Raw genomic sequence first — 24,283 nt, 5'->3', positions numbered from 1 at the left:
CCTCTCCAGGTTCCGCACTGGGCCCACTTGAGGTCTGAGCTGAGCCCACTCAAGGTTCAGCACTGGGCCCAATCGTGGTTCAGCACTGTGCCCACTTGAGGTCTGAGCTGGACCGACTTGAGGTTCTGCACTGGGCCCACTCGAGGTTCCGGTACTGGGCCCACTTAAGATTCCACACTGGGCCCACTCAAGGTTCAGTACTGGACCCACTCGAGGTCTGGGCTGGGCCCACTCAAGGTTTAGCACTAGGCCCACTTGAGGTCTCTGCTGGGCCCACTTGAGGTCTCAGATTGGCCCACTCGAGATTCAGCACTGGGCCCATTGGCGGTTCCACACTTGGCCCTCTTGAGGTCTGGGCTGGACCCACTTGAGGTTCTGCACTGGGCCCACTGGAGTTTCTGCACTGGGCCCACTGGAGGTCTGGGCTGAGCCCACTCGAGGTTCAGCACTGGGCCCACTTGAAGTCTGAGTCATATTGAAAGTCTCTCTGCTGCTGTCAACAATCTAAGGCCTTATAATGGAAAAAATTATGCATAGCAAATTTTTTTAAACCATATGACATATTGGGCTTCAGTTCTTTGCAGCTCCTGACATTTGCATCATTTTGATAACGATACCAAATAGAGGTGCAAATTTGATTTATATCAATGATATATTATAGTTGCTCTCCTGGCACAGGAAGAATTAACCAATGATCTTGCAAATTTCTGGTTACATCATAGAGCCTGAAAGCATTTTCCATTTACAGTTCTCTCAATTGATTATGTGACTATTCATTTAAAGAAGTGAAACTGCTTTATTTTAGGACAGTGCTGAAGTGTCCCTAAAAATATTAATAATCCCATTTTAATAGGTGGAAATAGAGAAGAAGACCATGACTGACCGATAAATTTAATAAGGCCAGGGACACAGTTTGTGCCAACCTCCAGGGTCCCACCTGACCAGAACAGCATCCTGACTGATGGTTGAGACCAAAATCAAACAGGAGTCCATGTTGGGAAAACAAATCGAAAAGATCGGGGTCACCATTGGGACATTGGCTGCGAACAGAGCAGCGGGAGGGAGTAAGGGAGTCTTGCCTTGAAATGATCAGATCCGTGGGGATAGGTAACCACAAACTTGCCACTTTGAAATCCATGGTGCCTGGTTTCCGAGCACTTTGCGTGCCATTTTGCTTCCAATTGCCTGTTGCCATTTTGCTAAGGACATTAGATTGTGTGCCTTTGAAGTGTACCATCAGAAGTATTTTGTCTCTTGATATAAAATGAAATACCATTTCATAAAGTGGCAATCCACACGATAGAAGACACCAAGGACTTGTTTATATTATACCCTTTCGCTGTTGTATAAGTGTTAGACCCAGGCTTATAGCTTTGATTCTGTTGAATTCTGTGCCTCAAGTATATCATGGTGTCCTGAAAAGTAATAAAGTTCCACTCGAATTTTATTGTTACCTCATAAGGGAAACAATGTAGACATTGAATTCTTTACTTCAGTTTTCAATCAAACAGCCTCAAATGAATTTGCTTAACAAATAGAGGAAGTGGTAGATGCAGGTACGTGTAAAAGGCATTTGAACAGTTACATGAATAGGAAAAGCTTAGAGGGATGTGGGCCAAATGCATGCAAGTGGGACTAGTTCAGTTTGGAAACCCTGGTCGGTATGAATGACTTGGACCGAAGGGTCTGTTTCTGTGCTGTATGATTCTATGTTAGCAAGTTTGGAGTTACCAAAGGGTAAATGTTAATGTTAACAATGTCTCCAACTTGATTAGGGAATAAGAAGCAATGCAGCAGAGGCTTTGGTGGCTGTTTGAATGTAATACAGAAAGTTGATTCCAAAGAAGTAGTTTGTTGCATAGTTGATAATTCCAGCAGTTGCCATGAAGAATAAGAATGCCATCAAACGTTTTCCGAAAAAGAAACCAGGAAGACTGTAAAAATAAGTGACATAGACAAGAATTAAAGATTTAGAAAATCACTGTACATTTGTGCATAAATCACAGTTCATGAATAAAACTGCTCGCAGCACCATCTCTATTAAATAACCCTTTAGCAGGCAGGTACAGCAACTGATATTGGACTATTGTGTCAGTCCATATGACTTATCTGCTCAGTTAAAGAACATTTGTACAATGCCCACTTTATGCCAGTGAACCTTGCCTGCAGCTAATGCGGATTGGGAAATAATTGGAGGGCCCCCACAATTTCCTGAGAGGCTGCCCCCAAGGAACAGAAAACCATTGTCAGACAGTACACATTCATAAAATCATCGCTATTGAGTTCTACTCGTCCTCAGTCACCTCACACAAATCGAAGTCACTTCTTTGGAACGACAAAGTACACATGCCTTATCCCCATCAGATCAAAGAATTAAAAACTGCAATAAATTAGACAATACTGCACATTTTCCTCCGAGGATCCCTATATCAAAGGCTGTATTGCCAACATACTGGCCCTGAATTTGTGTATTTCCATCTGCAGATCTCACATCATAAATCTAGAGAGAATTGCATCTATGTATCAGTGACAAACATAATGTTTCCCTCCTCGTCCTCGTGACTGCTCTGCAGGTGTACATATTGTTGATCAGATCATTCTCCTGCAATGCCTCCCTCTGTTGTTCAGCAAGACAAGACTGCTCCATTCATTACTAACTGATCATAGCCTGTGATTCATTTGCAATGGCTTCCCTCTATTCCTGCTCCTGCTCCATTAACTCTGTTGTTCCCCAGCGATCCATCCTTTGCCCCCTCTTCTTCCTCATCTACACATTGTCCATAGGCACCAACATACAAAGGCATTGCATTAGTTTTCACATGAATGCTGACAATACCCAGTGCTTTCTCACTGTCACCTTTCCCACCCAACTCTCCAAGTCTTCATCTTATTTTCTTGCTTTGAGACATTTATTAAAAACTAGCTTTTTGACCAAACTTTTGGTCATTTCACCTCTGTATATATTTCCATATGTGACTCAATGTCTTACTTTGTTTATGAGTTCCTGTGAAGCACCCGGGTATGTTTCAGTACGTTAATTGTGAGTTTTTGTTGAATGTGACCAAAAAGCTGTAAATCCAAGGTCTGGATACATTGGATGCAGGCTCTTGCACTGTTTTCATGGACACAGCGTCTGCCTGATGAGGCTCTATGACTGGGAGCCTGGGCCAAAGACTGAAACTCCATAAATGTGCTTGTCCTGATATTAATACCTCAATCAGTTTCTAGCATATTATTAGCTGAAATCTATCTGAATGCACCAGCCAGACCAATCTGATTCCACTTCTTGTAACTGTGGAGTTGGATTGGGGATGGAGGCTTGTCAGGAGGCTAAAGATGTTAATGGTTAGGTGTTAGAACTTAGTTCCTGACATCTCGTACACTGTAAAAGATTAATTTCCAATGGCTCTCGTCCTTTCATAGTTCTAAATAATTCCATCATGTTACTCTATATCGAATGAACAAAGCAATAATTTTTCAAAGTTTCTTTTTATTTGTATTTCCTCAAAGCAGATAGGATCATGGCCAGTCTGAGTTTACCCATTCGAAATATATTCCTTTATGAAAGACAATTTTTAGTCTCCTTATTCAAGGAAGTGATGAGATCTGATCAATTGCCCATTTTACATCTTGCCCATTGTATTTTCCAATTACTCAAATTGGTGATTCACCTATGGCACCTCTATCATGACACAGTCGCCTGAATAAATAATCACTCAAGCATTTTCAAATCTAAAGTAGGGTTAACTATAAAACACAATGAATTAAATGTAGAAGACTATCTGGTAGTTTTTAAAGGAAGTGAAAACCACAATGTTCACTCTACTGATGTGGAAATAACACCATACATTCTGGCAGCTAGATGAAAGAGGAAATTGTTTCAAAATAAGATAAGAGTTACGGGACAATGTTGAGTCACTACTGTGTTGACTGCAAACTTGGAAGAATATGTACGCAACACGATTGCAAAGTTTGTCTGATTTTTTTTTGAATAAGCTGTCATAGTCATAGAGATGTACAGCACAGAAACAGACCCTTCAGTACAACTCGTCCATGCTGTCCAGATATCCTAATCTAATCTAATCACATTTGCCAGCATGTGGCCTATATCCTTCTAAACCCCTCATATTCATGTACCCATTCAGTTGCCCCTTAGGTCCTTTTTAAATTTTTCCCCTCTAATCCTAAACCTATGCGCTCTAGTTCTGGACTCCCCCACCTCAAGGAAGAGACCTTGTCTATTTATCCATGCCCCTCACAATCTTATAAACCTCTATGAGGTCACCCCTCAGCCTCCGATGCTCCAGGGAAACAGTTCCAGCCTATTCAGCCTCTCCTCATAGCTCAAATCCTTGTAAATATTTTCTGAACACTTTCAAGTTTCACAACATCTTTCCAATAGGAGGGTGACCAGAATTGCACATAATATTCCAACAGTGGCCTAACCAATGTCCTGTACAGCTGCAACATGACCTCCTAATTCCTGTACTCAATGCTCTATCAAATAAAGGAAAGCATACCAAATGCCTTCCTCACTATCCCATCTACCTTCAACTCCACTTTCAAGGAACTATGAACCTGCACTCCAAGGTCTCTTTGTTCAGCGATACTCCCCAGGACCTTACTATTAAGTGTATGAATCCTGCCCTGATTAGCCTTTCCAAAATGCAGCACCTTGCATTTATCTAAATTAAACTCCATCTGCCACTCCTCAGCCCATTGGCCCATCTGATTGAGATCCCATTGTACCTGAGATTACCTTCTTCACTGTCACCATACCTCCAATTTTGGTGTTATCTGCAAATGTACTAGCTATGCGTCCTATATTCACATCCAAGTCATTTATCTAAATGATGAAAAGCATTGAACCAAGCATCTATCCTTGTGAATCACCACTGGTCACAGGCCTCCAACCCTCCATCACCACCCTCTGTCTTCTACCTTCAAGCCAGTTCTGTATCCGAATGACTAATTTTCCCTGTATTTCATGAGATCTAACCTTGCTAACCAGTCTACCACGAGGAACCTTGCCGAATGCCTTACTGAAGTCCACATAGATCACATCCACCGCTCTGCCCTCATCAATCCTCTTCATTATTTCTTCAAAAAATTTAATCAAGTTCATGAGACATGATTTCCCATGCACAAAACCTTGTTGACTATCCCTAATCAGTCCTTGCTTTTCCAAATACATGTACATCCTGTCCCTCAGGATTCCCTCCAACAACTTGCCGACCACCAATGTCAGGCTCACCGGTCTATAATTCCCTGGCTTTTCCTTATCATCTTTCTTAAATAGTGGTACGTTAGCCAACCTCCAGTCTTCCAGCACATTACCCATGACTATTGATACAAATGTTTCAGCAAGGGGCCCAGCAATCACTTCCCTAAATTCCCACAGAGATTTAGGGTACACCTGATCAGATCCTGGAGATTTATCCACTTTTATGTTTTTTATGATATCCAGCACCTCCTCCTCTGTAATATGGACATTTTTCAAGATGTCACCATCTATTTCCCCACATTCTATATCTTCCATGTCCTTCTCCACAGTAAATAATGATGCAAAATATTTATAAAATCTCTTTGGATTCTCTTTTACCCGAATTGGAAAGGTGAGCTGCAAGTGCTGAGCCAGTGTTCACAGGCAGTTCACTAAGCGAGCTGGTTGGATTGTTTTATCCAATATAATGCCCACCAGAAACATCGACGTGAGATTACCTGGTGGTGCAGGCAGATGAGCTTTGTCAAGACAAAGATATTTTTCCCCAAGAACTGGTTACGAGATCAACCTGAGCTGATATTAACAGTAAGTAATATGACTGAAAAGTACTTTTTGATTCCACACCATCAACATCTTTACCTTCACCTAATTAGCTCAACAATTCATCACTTTTCTTTAAAGGTTTAATTGTTTCCAGCCTTGGGCGACAGTCTGTGTGGAGTTTGCGCATTCTCCCCGTGTCTGAGTGGGTTTCTTCTGGGTGCTCTGGTTTCCTCCCACAGTCCAAAGATGTGCAGGTCAGGTGAATTGGCCATGCCCGTAGTGTGAGGTACTTTAGTCAGAGGGAAATGGATCTGGGTGGGTTACTCTTCGGAGGGTCGGTGTGGACTTGTTGGGCCGAAGAGCCTGTTTCCACAATGTAGGGAATCTAATCATCTAATCTAATCTGAAATATTAATCACAACGGCAAGACATCTCATGTCCATTATCAATGAGAGCTGAAGATACAGACTTATAATTTTTAAAATGCTTATAGAACAAAGAACTGTTACCTTTGACTGTTCTCTCCTAAATAACCCACAAAGTATTTGTGCCTCACCACCAAATACAACAATCCAGCGAAGGCTGCGGGAGCTAGCAAAAGAGAAACACAGATCGACATTATTTAATGCAAAACAGAAAACCATGATGTTATAACCATAGTAACCCAAAGCTATGAGGGAATTTTGACATGGTCCACTTCAGGTTGTGTTTCCAACTATTCCCTGGGAAACAGAGGTGCCAATTCGAAGAGTTGTGTACACTTTGGATATGAGCACAAAAAGGTTTTTCCGGACCAATACCAATAAACTGATTTTGCCAAGTCCCAACTGTCAGATTACATTTAAAGGCCATGCTGTTACAGAAAGGTGAACAAGACAGAGAAGGTCTTAAATGAATGCCACTTTCATCTCATATTATTAGCTTCATTGTACATTATCTAGAAGGCAAAGGTAATGAGTTCTGATTTGAGTCCTCATTATTAAAATGGGCCCATTGTAATTCCTTGACGTTTCAGAAAATTTACATCTGAAGTGAAGTCTCTCTCAGTTCATGGGCATATGAAAGCTTGTTGTATCTTGGGGGAAGTAAATGTACAAACTATTGTATTTCCAGAGTGGTTTGTCTAATCATTTGCTATAATTATGGTACTGAGCCACAGAAATTCTGGACAAATGACATAAACACAGATTTTTTAATCCAGTAGATAACAAATGGCTCAGGAGAGAGTAGAGACCAAATCTACAAGGGAATTTCATCATGCTGGCAGAATCAGAATTAAACACTGATAATGCAAGAAAGATGAAACAGTTAAATCTAGTTGGGTGAATTTGAAGGACATTATCTCTGGAGTCGGGCAGGGCTGTCTCTTCTTTGCCATAGGAGAAAGTGAGGACTGCAGATGCTGGAGATCAGAGTAAAATTCCTGAAGAAGGGCTCATGCCCGAAACATCGATTCTCCTGCTCCTTGGATGCTGCCTGACCTGCTGCGCTTTTCCAGCAGCACATTTTCAGCTCTTCTTTGCCATAACCAAGGTCAAACAGATACCGGGCATATGGGAGTGGAGATCCCTCACTGTTGTGGGTCAAAACCTAACCATCATGTGCAAGGAGTTCTTACTGTTGCTTTATGTCCTGCAGTCCTATCCCCAATTCCACACCTGTAATGTGGTGGTCACCTAAGCCATCTTACAATTGATTTGGAAATTGAAAACCAACACTATGCACAGGGTCATGATGTACAAAGAGGTGCAAAACCAAACCCAATGTGTCTTTTATTCTGACAGCCACCTTTTTTGTGGCTGGATTAGGTTATGCAGAAACCTCAAAAGCGTCACTAAACACTGAGGTTTAATCATCACAATGTCGTGAAGGCTAAATTGAGCTACATTGCCATAGAAGGTGCAGTCATTTGCATCGTGACACTCAACCTGTCCCTCGGGGAAAGGATTGTACAGGAAAACACCATTAACCACAAGTGCAATGGTCTGCATGTAACTTTCTGAAGGGCCTATGGAAAAGGAAAGTGTGAATCCTGTTGGATTATTCCCTAAGCAAACTGTCAAATTCACTTGGAAGAATGCACCAATGCCAGGATATTTAAGCAACCATTAAGATGTAGATTGTCTTGCATTGAGAAGAGCTCTCTGTCAGATCCAGTCAGAGTGCAAGCTGCTTCAGGCAGTTCTGCTGGGAAAGAAATTGCCATCCACTTCCTTCTTGATTGCACCATTGTAAAGCTGGTCCTTAAAGATACACAATGCTTTTTTTTAAATCATGGTTTATTTGGAGCACTCCTGTAATGTAGGACTTTGCACTCTACAATTATGACATTATGCCACAGAAACTCTGGACAAATGATATAAACAGATTTTTTAATCCCCTTGAGGTCCAGGGACACAGACTGAGACAAACATCAACAATCACTGGAGGACTATCAACTCAGTGAAAGATGCTATTTGGTCTGTCCAAGACTTTCTAGTCTTCCAGTGTAAAAAGCTTTTGATGACCTGACACATTCCAAGGTCCAGCACTATGTGATAAGGCACATTCTCAGGCTTTGCCAGGAACTGCAAAGGCTCAGTAAAGGCCACTGTCTCAGGCCCTCCTATACATTGTATTTCAAGGGGTTTGAATATATGTAAAACCCCTTGGGCTAGATTCACCACAGAATGTTGAATGAGAACTATAAATTTACATTGTAAATATAACATGTAACGTCTGGTGTGGTGAGACATCTATATTCTGTAATGAAATAAACTGACCTGCATGACACTTCATATTGCCAAATTTCAATTGTCATGTAACATACCTGTAAACATTTTATGAATGAACTGTACTTTTGGAAAAATACTGGTCTAAGATTAGCACCTCAAAGTTATAAGATTTACAGTAAGATGATGAGCTGGACTTGTTATCCAAAGCTGTTTATTTGTTGGACTTATACAAGGATGGAGAGTTGGGGAAGGTGTACTACCCGCAGCACTGATTTTTTTTTTATGGTTCCAACTCAGTCTCAAAATGACCCAAATTATCGATAAAACACATCAGAAACACGCAAGTGAATATTAATTGAGAACGCTTAAATAAAATAATAAAAGATATGCAAGTTTTCATTTCACAAGCAAATTCTTTAGATGTAAATTATATTAATGGCAACTTACCCTGACTACAGAAAAGTCCAGCAGTCCACAGTAAAGCAAGAAACGTGGGATAAACCTCAGCGCAATTACGGCTAAAAACAAAACAACAAGTGTAATCAAAAATCACATCAATGTCCTTGCAATATTATAGGAGCATAGGAACAGGAGCAAACCATTCTGCTCTGAGCTGTTCCACAATTCAGAGAGATAAGATTGATCTGTAACTTAACTCCATATGCTTGTCTAGCAGTAATCTATGCATCTTAAATTTATAATTATTAATTGAGTTGGCATCTGCAGCTTTTTATGGGAGAGAGTTCTGCACTTCTACTATTTGTATAAAGAAATGTTTCCTAATTTCCTCTTGCATTATCTGATTCCAATTTTAAGGTTAAAGTTAGGCCACCAGAAGAAAATGTTTATCAGCAGGTCCCCTATCAATTACTTTCAAAATCCCAAAAACCCTCAATTAAATCAAACTGTAACCTCAATACTCCTAGAAGTACAAGCCTACTTTATGCAATCTTCATAATCCAACCACTGGAGCATTGGTAAGTATTGATTCATTTTCACTGCACTTCATTAAGGGTCTATATAATCCATTCCAAGATGCATTGAAAGCAGACAAAATAGATGATTTGTTCAATACCCAACTCATTTAAGGAAGAAGATCTGTCAATGTGTAACTCTAGTAGTGTACTATCAATGTAGATGGTAGCTCTCTGAAGTGAACTAGCCAGTCACTCAGTTATGTGCAACCACTACAAAGATTCAACACATAAACCACAGGGGTTCAAATGGAAGGAAGGCTAATTACTATACTTCCTTCTCTTGAAACCCTGCAGTGTAAGGGGAAGGCTATTAGGCCCATCAATTTCACACCAACCCTCTAAAGACCGTCCCACTCAGTCCCAGACCCCTACTGTATCCCCACATTTACAATGGCTAATCCATTTAGCCGACACATCCCTGAAAACTACAAACAATTTACCATGGCCAATCCACCTAACCAGCATGTCTTTGGACTGTAGGAGGAAACCAGAACACTCTGTGGAAACCCATGCAAACAACATGTAAACTCCATACAGACAGCCACCCATGGCTAGAATGGAACCTGAGTTCTTGGCACTCTAAGGCAGCAGTGCTAGCCATTGAGCCACTCTGCCACCCATATAGCCTATCTAGGTAACTAAAGAGTAGATAATAAAGGCTGACCTTGCAGCAGCCATGTGACAAGAAAGGATAATGAAAATGCGAAACATCCTTTGAAAGATTTGTTTAAAATATACATTATGGAGCCAAAGATGGAGAAGTGAAACAATGCTAAGGTTAATGAACAACTTAAAAATAAAAAAAAATATGAAACCTTAGTAAAAGCTTATTTGCATGCTGATATTACTTGTTCAAATTCAAGGAAAGTTAATTTAACAAACTGTGACATTGAAATGAAACACACATATTGTAGATTCAAGTCTAAGGTGGAAAATTAGCCACATATATAAAAAGATCGAGCAGTGTGAAAATAAATCTGACTTTATCAGCAGCAGCAATTTGAGTTTTTATAATATTTTAATAACTTTTTTCACCTTGTTTCTCTTCTTGTACTGAATAAATGATTGTAAAACAACCTCAGATCACAGATACAGGAATCATGTTGAGTATGACAGATTGGGTGAATTTTTCATTAAGGCCTTAGATCATTATTCATTTCCTGTAGTTTCCACTACTTTCATAGTAAGGTTTCATATGAGCTACAGCTCATTTATTTTTTATTCATTCAAGGAATGCAGGCATCACTGGCTAAGCCAGTATTTATCATCCATCTCTAACTGTCCTGGAGCAGGTGATGGTGAGCTACCTTGCTGAACCACTGTAGTCTTTGGGTTGTAGGTATATTCACAGAGCTTTTAGGAAGGGAGTTTATAAGACCATAGGAAATAGGAACAGGATTAGGTCATTCAGCTCATTGAGCCTGTTACACCCTTCAATAGGATCATGGCTGATCTAATCACTTTCACTTTCTTGCCCTTTCCCCATAATCTTGATTTTCCCATTGATCAATAATCTACCTCAGCCATGATTTTACACAAGAAGTCTGCTCCCACAGCTCCCTGTGACAAAGAGTTCTAAAGACTCACAACCTTCTGAAAGAAGGAATTCCTCCTTACCCCAGTCTTAATCTGGTGCCCCTTTATTCTTAGACTATGCCCTCTGCTCTGAGACTCTCCCATGAGGGGAAACATCCTTTCAGATTTACATTGTCAAACCTCTTAAGTATCCTATATATCTCACTGTGATCACATTTCATTCTTCTAAACTCCGGTCTAGCAGCAAGGGCCATTTGATGGGGACAGTGTGAGTCTTGGTGGTGCCAACTGCTTTAGACAATTATTTGACAACGATGTGTAAATGAGAATTATAGTTTATTGTGTGATGCATCCGATTGTACTAAAGTATCTGTGTCATCATATTGTACCACCTTCACTGAAAGAGCTAAGAATGTAAAATTACAAGAAAAGAGCCAGAATAGTACTGCAGAAATAGTTTGTGCATTTATGAACGGTAAAGAAGGAGAAATAGATTTCATATTTCAAGCACCCACACAGAGAACACAGTAATGAGCTGCAACAAGAAATAAACCGGAAATGGCATCATATGAGTTGAAACTTTAAACATATGAGTACAGCTTTATGTCAAGCAGGATGTTGCTCAAGAGGAAGTCCCTTTCTTCAAGTTTCTAGCTCATGTTCTGCATATGACAAGTTTTAGTCAGCTGCTTCCAAGATTGATGAGGTAAAAACAATGACTGCAGATGCTGGAAACCAGATTCTGGATCAGTGGTGCTGGAAGAGCACAACAATTCAGGCAGCATCCGATGAGGTGAGTCTCTTATTAGACAAAATTCAGAATGGAAAACCACAATTCAATGCTGCCAGTCCATGGTACTATACAAACATCAAGTAAAGAACTGAGGTGCACAGTCTGATTAAATCCCATTACATGGTCCTTGTTTAGGTGCTAAAAGCTTAATTGAAAAACTTAATAATAAAGTTAAAAATCACACAACACCAAGTTAAGGTCCAACAGGTTTATTTGGAAGCACTGGCTTTTGGAGCACTGCTCCTTCATCAGTTGGTTGTGGAGTATAAGATCATAAGACAGAATTTATAACAAAGATTTACAGTGTGATGTAACTGAAATGATATATTGAAACAGACATGTGAAAGAACTGAAACATGGTCATTCTAAGAGATGAGAGACTTAACAAACAATCTTTTTCAATGTGTCATTTCAGTTGCATCACACAGTCAACTTTTGCTATAAATTCTGTGTCTTACAATCTTGTACTCCACAACTACCTGATGAAGGAGCAGCACTCCAAAAGCTGGTGCTTCCAAATAAACCTGTTAGACTATTATCTTGTGTTGTGTGGTTTTTAGTTTTGTATATCCCAGTCCAACACCGGCACCTTCAAATCTTAACTAATAAAGTTAGTGAACAGAGAAAATAGATGATTTTTGAGCTGATTGAATTGATATATATACAAGTTGGCAGAGGCATTAATTTCTAGAAAATCGCCTATCACAATTAATTGCTTGGAACCTCATATACACCCCATTCTGGTAGAGAGAGTCAGGGAACAGTAACATTGGAAGTTAATCTCTGTCATAATTGCCTCACAATTTCACAATCTCTCTCAAATAATGAAAACATGGAATAAATGGGGTCAAGCTCTTTCTTCAGAATAAATATTTTGAGTCATTTGAGTCAGTTTGGGTAGTCTATTGAGCAGCATGCTGGTACTACAGAAATAATTAGCATGTGTAACTTCTTGGCTAGAAAATGGTGTCTGACACATGATACTAAAAAGGAGACACACAAAAACATAAGGCTGAAAGCATAACATCATCTGGTATCCATTCAAGTTGAATTGACTATTTTTATTGTTTAAAAATAAAGTGGAGAAACTGCACAAGAGACTAACAAACGTATAAACTCTACCAATTTAATCTTAAATTGAAAACTGTATTGATATTAAAAATCATACAACACCAGGTTAAAGTCCAACAGGTTTAATTGGAAGCACACTAGCTTTCGGAGCGCTGCTCCTTCATCAAGTGGTAGTCCAACACTGGCATCTCCAAATCATGTATTGATATTGAAAGTGATAAAAACTAAGAATTTCAGTCAGGATGATTCATGATCAGATTTGATGCACCAATACTTTAGTTGATTCATTATGCAATTTACTGATAAAGTTATTAGACACCAAAATTTACATGTTTTTTTCAATTCCAACGTTCTTTACATTTTACCACAGCTGACATTGGTGGACCTAATTTTGCAATTGCACATTGCAGCTGGGAGAGATCACTGATGATATCAGACCCTTGTTAGTTAAGTGCTTGATTTTAAGACTTATAAAACTTATAAATCTTAATCAGTATTTTTTTTTGTAAATCTATAATAGTGAGTAGGGTGAGGGTCTTTTTTATGCTTTACTGAGATTTGTCCTTTGATTGAGTTTTAATATAAAGATAGGTATCGTTATCCCAAAACATTGTTTTGAGCTGTGCTAATGCTGAGTTTCTGAACAAAGTGTGTTGTATTTGGTTTTAGGTATTTTCTGGGTCTGTAGATTCTTAAAGGGGGCAGGGATGGCTTTTAGCAGGGTGATGTGCTCTTCCTCTTAGATGTAAGAGTTCAGGGAGAATTTCAATGTTCCTGGAGATTATGTCTGTAGGAAGTGCATTTGGATGCAAATCTTATCGGATCACATGGATCGGATGGAACAGCGGTTAGAGACAATGAGGAATTTACAGGAGCTAGGAGGTGTGATGGATGGTAGTTTCAGGAAGGTAGAAAATCTGCAGCTACAGTCAGGTAGATGGGTTATTGCTAGGCAGGTAGTGCAGGAGTCTCCTGTGGCTATCCCCATTTCAAACAAATATACTATTTTGGATACTGCAGGGGGTGATGGCCTCTCAGGGGAATGTAGCACTGACAACCAGGTTTCTGGTACCCTGACTGGCTGTACTGTAATGGCGTCCATATCAGGTTCCAAGTGGTTAATTTATGATAGGTGATTCTTGCGTCCAGGGCACAGACAGACGTTTCTCCAGGCATCATTGAGACATCAAGATGGTGTGTTACCACCCTGGTGCCAAGGTCATGGATATATCATAGTAGGTGCAGAATATTCTGAAAGGGGAGTGACCAGCAGAAGATCATTGTACACATTGGTACTAATGACATAGGAAGAGAAAGGGATGATGTTTGGCAGAGACACTAAAAGAAAGTAGGCAGGAGGTTGAAAAGTAGGGACTTGAGCATCATAATATCTGGATTACTTTTGGTGCCAAGTGCTAGTGAGAGTAGGATAGCGGGATAGAGCAGATGAATGCATGACTAAGGAGCTGGAGCAGGGAGAAGAGTTCACATTTTTGGATCTTTGGAATCTCTCCTGGGGTAGAAGTGACCCAAATAAGAAGGATGGGTTGCACTTGAATTGGAAGGTGATCTATATCCTAGCAGGGAGACCTGTGAGTGCTACTCAGGAGGTTTTAAACTAGTAAGGGGAAGAATGGGATCTAAAATGATAGTGAGAAAGGAGCTCAGTTTGAGGCTGTTATAATAGCAAGGGAGCAAGTTAAACAGTCAAGAAGACAGCAGGAGCACGGCAGAGAACAAGGTAAGATTGATAAATTAAACTGCATTTATTTCAATGCAAGAGGCCTGACATGCAAAGCAGATGAACTTAGGGCATAGTTGGGAACATTGAATTGGGATATCATAACTCTTGCAGTAGCATGTCTTAGGAAGGAGCAGGACTGGCAGCTTATTGTTCCAGGGTATAAATGCTTTAAGAAGGATAGAAGTGGTGGCAGAAGAAGCGGGGGAGTGGTGTTTTTGGTTAGGGAGAACATTATGGTTGTACTTACAGAGGGTATTCCTGGAAGAACATCCAGTGAAGTTATATGGATGGAACAGACAAATAAGAAAGGGAGGATTACCTTATTGGGATTGTACTGCAGGCACCTAGTAATCAGTGGAAAATTGAGAAGCAAATATGTCAGATGATCTCAGATATCTGTAAGAATAATAGGGTTGTGATGGTAGGGGATTTTAACTTTCCAAACTTAGACTGAGACTGCCAGAGTGTTCAGGGCTTGGATGAAGAGGAATTTTCTTATTCAGTATGTGGATGTACCTACAAGAGAAGGAGCAAAACCTGACCTTCTCTTGGGAAATAAGGTAGAGCAAGTGACTGAGGTGTCAGTGGGGGAGCACTTTGGGGCAAGTGATCATAATTCTATTAGTTTTAAAATAGTGATAGAAAAGGATAGACCTGATCGCAAAGTTAAAGTTCTAAATTGGAGTAAGGGCAATTTTGATAGTATTAGGCAGGAACTTTCAAAAGTTGATTGGGGGATGCAGTTCACAGATAAAGCAATAGTTGGAAAGCATGAGGCTTTCAAAAGTGAGATAATGAGAATTCAGAGACGTTCCTGTTAGTGCAAAGGGCAAGGCTGGTAGGTATAGGGAATGCTGGATGACTAGCAAAATTCAGGCTCTAGCCAAGAAAAAGAAGTAAGTATGTCAAGTATGGACGGCAGAAGTCGAGTGAGTTCTCAGAAGAGTATAACGGCAGTAAGAATATACTTAAGAGGAGAACCAGGAGGGAAAAAAGGGGACATGAGTTAGCTTTGACAAATAGGGTTAAGGAGAATCCAAAACGATTCTATAAATACATTCAGGGAAAATGAGTAACTATGGATAGAATAGGGTCCCTTAAAAATCAATGAGGCTGTTTATGTATGGAACCACAGCAAATGAGTGAGATAATAAACAAATATTTTGCATCTATATTACAGAAGAGGAAGTGCAGAAGTTCTTAAAATGCATAAGGGTGGATAAATCCCTGGGACTTTGTGGGAAGCTAGGGAAGTGATTACTGGACCCCTTGCTGAGATATTTCTATCATCAACAGCCACGGGTGAGGTGCTGGAAAACTGGAGAGTGGCTAATATGGTGCCATTATTTAGGAAATCTGGTAAGGAAAAGCCAGGAAACTATAGACCAGTGAGCCTGATGTCAGTGATGGATAAGTTGTTGGAGGGGATTCTGAGGGATAGGATTTACTTATATTTGGAAAAGCAAGGACTGATTGGGGATAGTTAGCATGGCTTTGTGCATCAGAAATCATGCCTCACTGAGTTGATTGAGTTTTTTGAAGACGTGACAAAGAATATTGATAAAGGCAGAGCAGTAGATGTTGTTTATATGGACTTCAGCAAAGTATTCCACATAGAGTCATACTGTTTAGCAAGATTACATTACAGGGGATCCAGAAAGAGCTAACCAATTGAATACAAAATTGGCTTGAAAATAGGAGACAGGGGGGTGATGGTACAAGGTTGTTTTTGGACTGGAGGCCTGTGACCAGTGGATGCTGCAAGGATCGGTGCTAGGTCCACTCCTTTTTGTCATTTATAAAAATAATTTATATGTGAATATAGGAGGTATGGTTAGTAAGTTTGCAGATGACACCAAAATTGGTGATGTAGTGACAATGAAGAAGGCTATCTCAGAATACAATTGGACCATGATCAGATGGGCCAATGGGTAGAGAAGGGACAGATGAAGTTTAATTTAGATAAATTTGAGGTGTTGCATTTTGGTTAGGCAAACCAGGGCAGGACCTGGCAGTTAATAGTACAGCCCTGGGGAGTTTTGCTGAAAAAAGAATTTTAGGGGTGCAGGTGCATAGTTCCTTGAAAGTGGAGTTTAGGTAGACAGGGTGGTGAAGAAGGTATTTGGTACACTTGCCTTTATTAATCAATGCATTGGGTTTTGGAGTTGGGGCATCATGCTGTGGCTGTACAGGAGATTGGTTAGGCCAGTTTTAGAATACTGTGTTCAATTCTGGTTTCCCTGCAGTTGGAAGGCTGTTGTTAAACTTGAAAGGGTTCTGTAAAGATTTACAAGGAAGTTGCTGGAATTAGAGCATTTGAGCTATAGGGAAAGGCTGACAAGGCCAGGGCTTTTTTCTGTGAGTGTTGAAGGCTGAGGGGTCACCTTATAGAGGTCTATAAAATCATGAGGGGCATGGATAGGGTGAATAGGCAAGGTCTTTTGCCGAGGGTGGGGAGTCTAAACCTATAGATCATAGGTTTAGGGTGAGAGGGGCAAGATTTAAAAGGGACCTGAGAGTCAACTTTTTCATGCAGACGGTGGTGCGTATCTGGAACCAGCTGCCAGAGGAAGTGGTAAAGGCTGGGACAATTACAACATTTAAAAAGGTATATGGATAGATACATGAATATGAAGGGTTTAGAGTCATAGACTCACGCAGTTTGGAAACAGATCCTTTGGTCCAACCAGTCCATGTTGGTCATCATTCCAGACTAAAATAGATCCACCTGCATGCACTTTGCCCATATCCCTCTAAACAATTTTTATTCACGTACTTATCTAAATGTCTTTTAAACATTGTAATTGTACCCACAGCCACTACTTCCTCTGGAAGTTCATTCTACACGCGAATCACTCTCAGTGTAAAAACGTTTCCCCTTGTCTATTTTAAGTCTTTCTCCTCTCATCTTAAAAATATGCCCTCTAGTCTTGAAATCCTCCACCCTAGGAAAACGACACCTGCTTTCACTATATCTGTACATTTAATTTTTTATAAACCTCTATAAGGTCACCCCTCAACTCTCCATGCTCCAGTGAAAAAACGTCTCTGTCTGTCCAGCCTCTCCTTATAATTAAAATTCTTCATTCCTGGATACATCCTGGTAAATCTCTTTCGAATCCTCTCCAGCTTAATAATATCCTTCCTGTAACAGGGCAACCAGATTAGATTAGATTAGATTTTCTACAGTGTGGAAACAGGCCCCTCACCCAACAAGTCCACACTGACCTTCCGAAGAATAACCCACCCAAAGTCACTTCCTACATTTACCCCTGACTAATGCACCCAACACTATTGGCAACTTAGCATGGCCAATTCACCTGACCTGCACATCTTTTGGAATGAGGGAGGAAACTGGAGCACCCGGAGGAAACCCACACAAACACGGGGAGGATGTGCAAACTCCACACAGTCGCCCAAGGCTAGGATCGAATCCGGGTCCTTTGCACTGTGAGGCAGCAGTGCTAATCTGGACACGGTACTCCAGAAGAGACCTCACCAAGTCCTGTACAAACTCAGCATAAGTCCTAACTCCTATACTCAAAGGTCTGAGCAATAAGGGCAAGCGTGCTGAATACCTTCCTAACCACTCTATCTATATGTGATGTAAACTTCAAAGAATTATGTACCTTTACCCCTAGATCTCTCTGTTCTAAAACAATGCCCAAGGTCCTACTTTTAATTGTATAAATCTTGTCCCTGTTTGTTTTACCAAAATCTGATAGATCACATTTTGCAAATTAAACTCAATTTGCCATTCATCAGCTCATTACCTCAATTGATCAAGATCTCTTTGTAATCTTAAATAACCTTCGTCACTGTCACGGGGGATACAGACCAAATTTTGACAAATGGGAGTAGGTCAGATTAGGAAGTCTAGTTGATGTGGATGAGTTGGACCGAAGGGTCTGTTTCCTTGCTGTATAACTCTATGACTCTATGACATCATAAAGCATTATTAAGCATCACACTGGGACACTCTGCGATAGCCTGTTTCACTTCACTTTCTGGATCAGTGGTGCTGGAAGAGCACAGCAATTCAGGCAGCATCCGAAGAGCAGCAAAATCGACGTTTCGGGCAAAGGCCCTTCAGGGGCTTTTATCTAATTTTATCTAATAAGAGACTCACCTCATCGGATGCTGCCTGAACTGCTGTGCTCTTCCAGCACCACTGATCAAGAATCTGGTTTCCAGCATTTGCAGTCATTGTTTTTACCTTGTTTCACTTCACTGTTAGTTTGGCTTACTCTACCAAATGAGATAGTTACTTTATAACCTAGGATTGTTTCTCTTTAAATTCTGTTTGATTCAAGTCCAATATCAAAATAACCTTTCCCATTTCCCTCCTTCTTTAACTTATTGTAATGTGGCAGCAAGTATATTCAAAACTTCAAAGGCAATCTTGCAGCAAAGAAATACACCTCCTTCATGCGTTTGATTTAAATAGAAGTCAGTTAACCTGATTTGAAGCATGCCAGGTAAAAATTAGTTTCCTCAGTTTATTCTTGCACATATGAGGGATAACATTTTCAACCAGAAGGTGGTGGGAATCTTAAACTGATTGTCTCTTCAGGTGGTACAGACAGAAATCTCATTACACTTAAGAAGTGTTTAGAGGTACACTTGCAACGCCAAGGGATCCAAGGCTATGGGCCAAGTATTGGAAAATGGGGTTAGATAGTAGGGGTGTATCGGCGAATTGAACCCAATTGATCAGAGACCACAAACAAGGATCGTAGTGAAATTGACAAGCAGTTTATTAAACAAAGTAATATTGTGGAAGAGACATTAACCAGGCTGAAACAGAACTGATCTCCTACACAATGGCCAAATGCTGTCTTCCCTGAACAGAAAGTACAGGCATGCTTTACAACACAAAGGTAATAATTGTAAAGCAGTTACAGTACAATGGTGAAAATTGTAAAGAGATTAAAACAAGAATAAACTGAGTGGAAGTTAATCAAACGTCTGGCAGTAGCAATTCTTTTGTAATTGGCACAGGAGATTCCAGCCATCTTTGTGAGTGGGTAAGAATGTCTTCTAGAGGATTCCTTACTGTATTTCTCATCTGCACGAAAATGTGTGTCCATTGTGACATTCAGGTGTGTCCATTGTGTTCCTCCTGTGGGCGAAGTCTTCTAGGGTCTTTTGGTCTGTCTCTTTGTTTATGCGGTATCGGTTTCAGTGGGAAAGGAGCCTGCCCTTAGGGTGTTGGGACTGCAGTGCTAATCTGGGCTGGGAGCTGATTGTGAAAGCTGTTTTAGGAAGTGTATTCTCTGGTCTGGGAGTGGCTTGGCCATGTCTGTTTTTTATGTTAGCCTGTTTGGCCAAGATTGGGGCACTCTGGGTAATTTTTGTATGTGTTGGCATGTTTGATTTCTGGGTTTTACAAGCCAGCTTCTGTGTTTTTTATGTGGCCATGCTGTGGGTGAGCAGGGTGGCTGATCATTTTCCCACTGGATGGTTGTTATTGAATAACACAGTCTTGATGAGCTGATTGGCTTTTTTCCATGTTATGGATCTCTGTGACTATGACTCATTCCTGTAACATTGAGCTTGCCACAGAAGACGTCAATATCTACATTTCTTGTCTGAATTAACAAGAGTTGGTTTTCAAAGAATAATTTGTGGAAGTTACTCAATAGATGTAGGAGAAGGAAGCTCACAAGAGTTTTAAAGTTATTTTCTTGGAAAATAATTGGCTTATATCCAATAATTAATTGCATAAGAAAAGTTAACAGATAAAGTTTTAATGCCTTTTATTTCAAGGGATGAAATTCCTGGTATATTATTCTGTGACTTACAGCATTATGCACCCAAAACAGACCAAATCTTTGCAAAAGATCACAGAATTTTGAGCACATTACATTCAGTGATATTCCAGCCTTTTTTTGTGCTGGATTACAACACAACAGTGCTCAAAGCAAGCCTCACCTACAAATCTACATCTGCCCCAAATTGAATCATACACCATTGTGAATGCTTGCTAATGGTATCTACTGGCAGAGTTTCAAAGGCTGTTTATAGCATCCCTGCACTATGCAAAGAGGCCATTCAGCCCATCGAGTCTGCACAGACCCTCCAAAAAGCATCCCACCCAATGCCGCATCGCTATAACCCAACATTAAGCACAGCTAATCCACTTAGCCTGCATATCCCTGGACACTACGGGCAATTTAGAATGGCCAATACACCTAATCTACACATCTTTAGACTGTGGGAGGAAACCAGATCACCTGGAGGAAACCCACACAGACACTGGGAGAATGTGCAAACTTCACACAGACAGTTGCTTGAAGGTGGAATCGAACCCAGGTCCTTGGCACTGTGAGGTAGCAGTGCCAACCACTGTGCTACCATACCATCCCTGTTAACATTAAACTGGCTCTTTTGGATTCAAGGACTGTAAAGGATGTGTTTTAAAAGTGTTTGAATATAATTTTATTTTGTTTTGCTGAGAAACTGACTACTTTAGGCCAATGGAACTAACAAATCATTCTCTACGGGATTTTTTAAATAACTGGTATGGTATTCTGTTTATCAATCAGCCGTGAGTTCACTGACCTACACTGCCTCCTGATTAAGAAGAAATTCTCATCCTTGTTTTCAAAGCCGTCCATGGGCTCTTCACCCAAAACCATCACAACATCTAACTCTGGTCCTGCAATGCTCTAGACATCTGTACTCCTTCAATTTTGGCCTCTTGGATTTCCCGAGTTCACATCACCCCACCTTCCACTTTGTGGGTTTTTTTTTAAACTCTTCCTTCAACCTTTGTATATCTGTTTTCTCTTTTTAGACACTAATTAAGACCTACCTCTTTTCAGTTTGGAAGTTCTGTAATATGTTTCATTTTGAATTACTTCTGTGAAACAGTTACGGGTGTTTCATTACATTAAAGATGACAAATAATTACAAGTTGTGTGGTCTCACTAAGATGCTGAAACGTTCTATGGTATTTCTGCCAAATTCCTGAAACGTCGGTTGGGTTAGTCTCAGTTAATTACACTGTCCCTAAATCCGATTGCAAACATTCATTGCACTTTTCAGTAAAATAAACTAAGATACTTTGAACCATTTTTTTTAACGGATTTACAATTGTCTGCAGTTAATTTAAAGTCATAATCTAGGTGTAGTTTATCTGTCTTTGGTTTCTTGTTTAATCCCTTCTTTACAATGAACTAGAACTGGAAACAGTTTCAGGCCACCAAAATGAAAATGCTGCTTAGTAATATTTCAGATATGAATGTGGATGGCTTGTAATCAGTGTCATTTGCAACGCTGTCTAACTCCTAAGAATCATCATGAACTAAAAACATTTCCTTTCTGCTTGAATCAATTGATTGTTTTCCCATTAGGATTAATTGAACGATATTCAATGGGTGTTCTTTGGTCCTGGTACAACCGGCTACTGTTGTGAAGTAGTTATAATTAACTCTGGTACTGTGGAGATCATCTTTCAAAAGTGCCTGAAAACTGATCTTATTCAAATCGTACCTCGCTGTTGATATTAAAGCAGTTTTATTGTTTTGAATAATGTACGGAGGGCGGGGGAGGGAAGAGCATTACTAACATAAATTGTTTGTAGAAAACATTGGCTTACCTTGATACATTGACCCGGTCGAAAGCGCTGTGTGTGGGACGCTTCTGAAGGGATTCATTCTGGACTGTGTACGCGAAGAATACTGCAACAGGAGAAGACAGATAATTCCCATCATGTGAGTGAACAGCAAACTCCGTGCAAACTGGTTGCATGTGAAGCAGATCTCTTACCATTCTGAAGAGCACTGAGCAGAGTGACAGTACCCAGAAAGATCACATTGTCCAGAATCTCCATATCCATGCTGCCGAGCTCACAATGCTTTGTGCTCCTGTCAGGGGAGATCGTACCAATAAAATAAAACGTCCCGTACTTTATCTCGTAATCGGTCCAACTTCCGATTTTTCTTTTGCATTGCACGTAGCGGAAGAATGTTGATCTAACCTTGAAGCCGGGGGTGGGGTGATGGGTAGGCGATATGTGTCATTAATATTTGCTCTCGGTCCAAGCTGCGGTTGTGTCACTGGAGTTTGGTGGGAAAGGCGATTCAGTGAAGTCCATAGCAGGGAGCTAATATAGAATGCACAATTTCAGTGAGAAATGATTGCATAATTGTCAGGGTAAAGTGAGAGGCTTAGGAAGGACAGTTTTGGGACATTGCCTGCTCTTTGAAAGCTCTATCCGGTTAATACCGGGCCCCTGTTCTTTCGCCAGAGCATGGCAGTATTTTTTTTTCTCATGTCCTAGGAATATAGATTAAAAGATAAGACAGTACTGAAGCATTTAAAGAAAATTCAAACTCTTAATAACAGGCTCTTCCATTGAGAAAAAAAGACTGGACCAGGGCAGGGGCTAGGAATACTGCTGTGAGTAACTCACCTCCTGACCCCACCGAAGCCTGTCCAGAGTGTGTTGCTGGAAAAGCACAGCAGGTCAGGCAGCATCCCAGGAGAAGGGGAATCTACGTTTCAAACATAAGCCCTTCATCAGGAAGGATGCTCTTTCCTGATGAAGGGCTTATGTGCGAAACGTGGAATCTCCTGCTCCTCAGATGCTGCCTGACCTGCTGTGCTTTTCCAGCACCACTCTCTGGACTCTGATCTCCAGCATCTGCGGTCCTCACTTTCTCAACCACTAAGCATACCCACCACCCACAATGCATAAGTCAGGAGTGTGATGGAATACTCTACATTTGCCTGGATGGGTGGAGCCCCAACAACACTAAAGAAGCTTGACATCATCCAGGGCAAAGCAGCCCTCACATTTGCTGGCTCCATAACTGATGCTCATTAGCAGCGGTGTGTACCACTTACAAGATGTGCTGCAGAAATTTACCAAAGATTTTTCGACGGCGCCATCTGAATTCACGACCACTACCACATAGAAGGGCAAGGGCAGCAGCAATGCAGGGACACCCACCACCTGCAAATCACACCCTCGCCCCCAAGCCACTCACCATCTGGATTTGGAAATATATCACTATTCTCTCAGTGTCAAAATCCTGGAGCTCCCAACAGCTTTGTGGATCTACATACAGCACATGGACTGCAGCAGTTCAAGAAGGCAGCTCACCACTACCTTCTCTAGGCCAACAAGGGTGGGCAATAAATGCTGGCCAGCCAGCGACCCCTTGTCCCATGTGAATCACAAAGAAGTACAGTCGGCAGAAACAAACAGCGATTGGGAAATGTTGGCCTTATTGCAAGGTGTATGGAATGTAAAAGTAGGGAGGTCCTGCTCCAACTATATGGGCAACCATTGATGACAGCATAGCTGGGGTACTATGTGTAGTATTGGTCTCCTTATTTTACTTGCACTGGAAGAAGTTCAGAGGAGGTTCACTAGCTGATTCTTGGGATGAGGGGCTGGTTTACGACAAGAGGTTGAGCAGGTTGAGCCTATACTCTTGGGTGTTTAGAAGAACCAGATGTGATATTAATTGCAACAATAAGATTCTGAGTGGTGTGACAGAGTGGCTGTTTTCCTCAGGGAGAATCTAGAACTAAGAGGCACAGTTTAAAAATAAGGGCCCTCACACTTCTGACTGTGATGCAAATAAACTCCTGCCTTCAGAGCATTGCTAGCCTGCTAACAGAAACAATTTCTGCTTATTTCACCTACCCCAATTATGACTGATTAAT

The 24,283-nt window shown here is 40.7% G+C and overlaps 1 protein-coding gene across 1 annotated transcript; it reads right to left on the bottom strand.

Moving 5' to 3' along the window:
* Nucleotides 1-1,617: 1,617 nt before the first annotated feature.
* LOC122550786 (arachidonate 5-lipoxygenase-activating protein) lies at nt 1,618-22,575 on the bottom strand. The gene is made up of 5 exons (XM_043692040.1): nt 22,376-22,575; nt 22,206-22,287; nt 8,929-8,999; nt 6,277-6,358; nt 1,618-1,934 (listed from the first exon to the last, which is right to left on the bottom strand). The coding sequence occupies exons 1-5, from the start codon at nt 22,443-22,445 to the stop codon at nt 1,772-1,774; spliced, it is 468 nt and encodes a 155-aa protein (XP_043547975.1). The 5' UTR covers nt 22,446-22,575; the 3' UTR covers nt 1,618-1,771.
* Between the last annotated feature and the right edge of the window lie 1,708 nt (nt 22,576-24,283).

Source organism: Chiloscyllium plagiosum, chromosome 6 (assembly GCF_004010195.1).
Source record: "Chiloscyllium plagiosum isolate BGI_BamShark_2017 chromosome 6, ASM401019v2, whole genome shotgun sequence".
NCBI classification, from domain to species: domain Eukaryota; kingdom Metazoa; phylum Chordata; class Chondrichthyes; order Orectolobiformes; family Hemiscylliidae; genus Chiloscyllium; species Chiloscyllium plagiosum.
The sequence above is the reverse complement of the archived record's forward strand: the minus strand, read 5'-3'. Positions and strand labels throughout refer to the sequence as shown.

Coding starts and splice junctions, on each gene's coding strand:
- LOC122550786 (XM_043692040.1), bottom strand. CDS start 22,445: ATGGATATGGAGATTCTGGACAATGTGATCTTTCTGGGTACTGTCACT. Junction 22,288..22,375: donor GCTCAGTGCTCTTCAGAATG/GTAAGAGATCTG, acceptor CTCCTGTTGCAG/TATTCTTCGCGTACACAGTC. Junction 6,359..8,928: donor TGGACTTTTCTGTAGTCAGG/GTAAGTTGCCAT, acceptor CTCTTTTGCTAG/CTCCCGCAGCCTTCGCTGGA.